This window comes from Etheostoma cragini, chromosome 14, assembly GCF_013103735.1.
Source record: "Etheostoma cragini isolate CJK2018 chromosome 14, CSU_Ecrag_1.0, whole genome shotgun sequence".
NCBI lineage: Eukaryota > Metazoa > Chordata > Actinopteri > Perciformes > Percidae > Etheostoma > Etheostoma cragini.
In genome coordinates this window covers 24,308,730-24,313,492 of record NC_048420.1, presented here as the reverse complement: position 1 = coordinate 24,313,492, position 4,763 = coordinate 24,308,730, and the positions used below count along the sequence as shown (strand labels likewise).

Here is a 4,763-nt window from a genome sequence, read left to right as displayed (position 1 = left end):
AGTAGAGAGACAACCGTAGAGAGACAACAGTAGAGAGACATCAGTAGAGAAACAACAGTAGAGAGACAACAGTAGAGAAACAACAGTAGAGAGACAACAGTAGAGAGACATCAGTAGAGAGACATCAGTAGAGAGACAACCGTAGAGAGACATTACGTCGTCCCTTATGGGCCACTACTAGAAAACATCAAGAAAAGAAACCATTCAATAATTCAAGTCTCATAAAATACACTAATATCAAGAATTATGTTTCATATTTAAATAATAACCAAAATGAAGAGATCAATAACTGGCAAAAGTTGAAGGATATCGGAGTTGTAGCAGAAGACGTTTGGCAAGATTCACATTTTTACAAAGTTACATAGACAACTCGTATATTCCAAACCTTTTATTCACAAAATGAATGAAGCAAAACACAATATCTGTGTAAACTTAAAAATAAAAATGCCCCCCCGATCCGTATTTCATGACTTTGTGGTTTTGTCTGAAGTCCTACCATGGACTCTGTAACTTGGTTACCTTGTTTCCAGCCCTCCTAGCGTGGTATAGAAAGCCTGCAGGAAGACTCGGCTCCATTTGGGACCGGTTCTCATTAATATTCAACCTGCTGGACTCTGATTGGCTAACAGCTAAATTCCTTTGACCTTCAGTTGTTTCGTGTTAACACGTTTGTCCCATTTTGCAGCAATAAAGATAAAACAGATGTGGAAAAAGTTCTTAAAAATTAGAAGTTGTAAAAAAGGTTATAAATTGCAATATATCGTGAACAGTATCGTGATGATATTGTATCGGGAGGCATCGGGTGATTCCCACCCCTAGTTGTCTGAGATCTTAATCTCGTACAAATCGGCCATGTCTATAACTTGGGTCCTGTGATATTAGTCCTGTGCGAATCGATATGTCTGTGATTTAGCGAGTCTATTCATTTTTCCGAGGTTGTTGTTACCTGCGTGTCCTTTTAGCTATCGCGAAGAAGAGCAAGCAAATGCAGCCTTTCACAGTCAAGGTAGACTGGACCTAGCCAAGAAATCCAGACCCCAATCTGAAAGTTAAGGGTCTGGCATTGAGTAATAAAAATGGCCGAACCTGAGGGGCCGCACCAGCACCAAGCACGCATTTGAAAATGTCACTGCACGCGATTGGATTAACACTACAACCAATCACAACAACACACGCGGTGACGCATCCAGAGCTGAGGGCTGACGGGGCTTTCTAAATCAGACCAGGTCCCCAGATTATACTAATCCCGTGCCAATAGGGGTTTAGCTGGTAGACTCTGACTAAGTCGGCTGTGCTAACAGGCGCTAGCGTCAACTACTGGAGCTGAGTTTGCGTGCATGGCGACCTTTAAGAGTAAGTCTGGGTTAATTATTGACTTGAGTAATATAGATTGGTTTGTGTTAAGAGACCGAACACGGGAGAAAATAAAGAATCGCAGGTAACAGCATCAAATACAGCAACAGGAAATAACACTCACGGCTTTTACTGTGAAGAAATGTTTTGCGGTGTTGGTTAATTCTTAAAAAACAAGAAGTCACTACCGTTACTGAGATTATAACAACTATAAGATTACCAAAATGTAATTAGCAATATGTTACAATACTCCGTTCCAGCAAAAAGGAATTGCGTTACTCCCAACACTGTCCATGAGTACTCCAGGTTTCCATGACCGTGGCAACCCTTGATGAGTCTCCAGTCTGGTCCTCAGTATCTGACTGTTTGAGTCCTTCTGGATCTGAGATCCTGGCTGATCCTGGTCCTCCACAGTCCTCTCCTCCAGCTGCAGGAGCTTGCTCTGTGTGGGTTTTCATGTGACGAACTAGGGCTTCCCTGTAGGAGAATCTTTGATCACACTCGGAGCAGCTGTAAGGTTTCTCTCCCGTGTGAAATCTCATGTGCGTGCGTAAATATCTTTCGTTTGAATAAGACTTCTCACAGACTGAACAAGGGAAAGGTTTTACTCTCACTCTTGTGTGGATTTGCATGTGTGTCTTCAGACTTCCATTCTGTGTAAAACATTTCTTACAGACTGAACAACTATAAGGTTTTTCCCCGGTATGAGTCTTCATGTGCTTCTTCATATTGGACTTGCAGAAAAATCCTTTCCCACAGTCTGAGCAGTTGAAAGGGGGGTCTTCTGTGTGGATCCTCATGTGGCTTTGTAGAAGTCCACTCCATGCAAAAGATTTGTTACAGACTGAGCAACTGAATGGTGTTTCTGTTGCGTGAGTTATCATGTGTGACTTTAGACTCGACCTGCACATGTATCCTTTCTCACAAAGTGAACAACTAAACAAAGGTTTTTCTCCTGTGTGGAGTCTCATGTGTGCCTTCAAACTTTCCCTCCTCTTAAAACATTTCTTACAGACCGAGCAGCTGAATGTTTTTTCTCTTGTGTGGATTATCATGTGAGTCTTCAAACTTTCCCTCCGTTTAAAACATCTCTTACAGACTGAGCAGCTGAATGTTGTTTCTCCTGTGTGGATTCTCATGTGTGCATGTAAACCTCCACTCTGTTTAAAAGAGCTCTTACACACTGAGCAACTGAACGGTTTCTCTCCTGTGTGGATTCTAATGTGGTCCTCCAGATATTTCTTTTTGCTAAATCTTTTCCCACACTCAGAGCAGCTGAACGTTTTCTTAGCAGGACTGGACCAGGAATCACTGACAGCAACGTCCCCATTTTGCAGAAGGTTTAAACCTGGCTGATGTTCCCTGGTCTCGTCCCAATCTCTACTGTTATCAGCCTCAGGGTCAGAGTGGAAAGCCTGGTCATAAGCACCCGGTTGTAAACTAAATTCTGGATGTACGTGCCTGTCAGATTCTGCTCCTCTGCAACCCTCTCCCTCAGCTCCTGTTTCCATGTGTTCAGTTTGTCTTTGATGAAGCTGTGAGGACTGAGCTTCCTCTCCATCTTCTTCCCTCTTCACAGCGACAGAAGTGAACAGGAACTTAATACCAGCCTCCTCCAGCCCTTGAAGCTGCTCTCCCTCCTCACTGCTCCACAGTTGCTCCTGCTCCTCTTTAATGTGTGGGGGGGGCTTTGGGTCCTGCTGGTCCACAGTGGAGCTCCACTCCTGCTGCTCAGGGGGAACCTCTTCTTTAACCACCAACACCGGCTGGACCTCTGCAGGAAGCACTGAAACACACATTGAGGAAAACTGTGACTTCCTGCTATCTATTGGTGTAACACCAACGTTCCTTGTAAATGTGCCTCCAATATATTATCCTATGTATACACACACACACACACACACACACACGTTCTATATTTTAATATTCAGTGCAAATTAAAAGAACATAATTTCCTATAGCCTATATATACACACATACACACACACACACACGCACACACACAAATATACACACATTTATAAAGATATTTGACTGAGTTAACATTTGCAGAGCGGTAGCAGAGTTGCAGTTGGAACGAAGCTGCCTGTATTCAATGTTATACTATAATGTATGTCACGCGTCTCTCTCGCATAGGCAACACACACACACACACACACACAATCTCCATGAAAACGACTGGCAAAAGTCTTATTTATCTTTTCACAATCACTCTGAATACAGTGTGTGTCAGTGTGTTGATGTAGAGTCCCGACCCGACTCTTAGCAAACAAGCGATCGCGCCTTCTTTCGAAGGTTTGCGGTTAAATGCGGTTGGGTTGTCCAGGTCAAAAACACTGTATCAGCTGGGAATCGAATAAACTTATAAATAATGTTACGTCATGGCTGGTGCTTCAGTACATTTGAGGAAAGTATTTGGGGATGAGGACCAGGCTTAACCGCAGCTATCGGTCTGAAACAGAGCTCAACAGTCCAACCCGGTAGGGCCGGGCGATACTGAGAAAATCACATATCACGAGATTATTAACCAAATACCTCGATATCGATATTGCGACGATATTGTAGTGTTGGCAACTGATGCTTTGACAAAATATCTTCACACTTAGATTGAAGATAAATAATCATCAATAATGTGAATATAATGACCTAAGTGGGGAAAAGGCCAATAATAGAACAGCTGGAGCAGCCTGCTAAGTTCAGAAAATTACATAAATTTACTGCAATGCAGCCTTTAAAAACCAGGAAAAGAAACATATGTCATATAACGATATTACGAGATCCAAAATCTTAGATGATATCTAGTCTCATTTCACGATATTGATAGAATATCGATTTATTCCCCAGCTCTGCGACCAGTGTAATTAATTATGTTCATTTTAAGGTTCATTCCATATTAACCTGTGCACAATGTCATTTATTCATAATACGTTCATGTTGTGGCAAAATGGTTTCCCTTAATTTGTCAATTTTTAAAGTTGCGATAAAACAATACGCTAAGGTATCTGAATGCCCCCCCCCCCCCCATCCGAAAGCACGACCAGTTTTATTAATGTTACTCTGAGCAAGCAGCGTTACCAGAATTTTTAACTGTTAAGATTCACAATGAAGGTGCAAAATTAAAGTTTTGTTTGATGTATTTTGTTGATGTTGGAATGGATTTTAAAAACATATGGATAAAAGGATTTTTAGGGATGATACTGATCATTATCATTTAGGGATGATACCAAATATTTGGTTATTTAGAAATCTGATATTCCGATATACTGGCCGATATATATTTAATATAAATAAAACCAGAAACGCATAATGAAAAACAGATTTCCCTAACGTTCTCACTAACAGGGACGTTGTAGAGCGTCCTCTGGTGGACAGACTATGTTACACCATCACTAACAGGGACGTTGTAGAGC

At 41.6% G+C, this 4,763-nt stretch overlaps 2 protein-coding genes across 4 annotated transcripts in view; one reads left to right on the top strand and one right to left on the bottom strand.

Moving 5' to 3' along the window:
* The window catches only part of LOC117956488 (CD209 antigen-like protein E), a 126,038-nt gene that overhangs the window by 76,211 nt on the left and 45,064 nt on the right, over nucleotides 1–4,763 (top strand). The gene's annotated exons all lie outside the window — the stretch shown is intronic.
* LOC117956470 (gastrula zinc finger protein XlCGF57.1-like) overlaps nucleotides 1–4,763 on the bottom strand; it is a 21,487-nt gene that overhangs the window by 15,502 nt on the left and 1,222 nt on the right. The window contains exon 2 of one of the 2 annotated variants that reach the window (XR_004659278.1): nucleotides 1,205–3,127. Coding sequence is in view for 1 of the 2 variants with exons in the window: in XM_034891552.1 (XP_034747443.1) it covers nucleotides 1,629–3,127 (1,499 nt within the window). In the remaining variant the exon portion in view is untranslated. Of the gene's footprint in view, nucleotides 1–867; nucleotides 3,128–4,763 lie in introns of those variants that run through there. The other variant, XM_034891552.1, reaches the window with a different exon arrangement.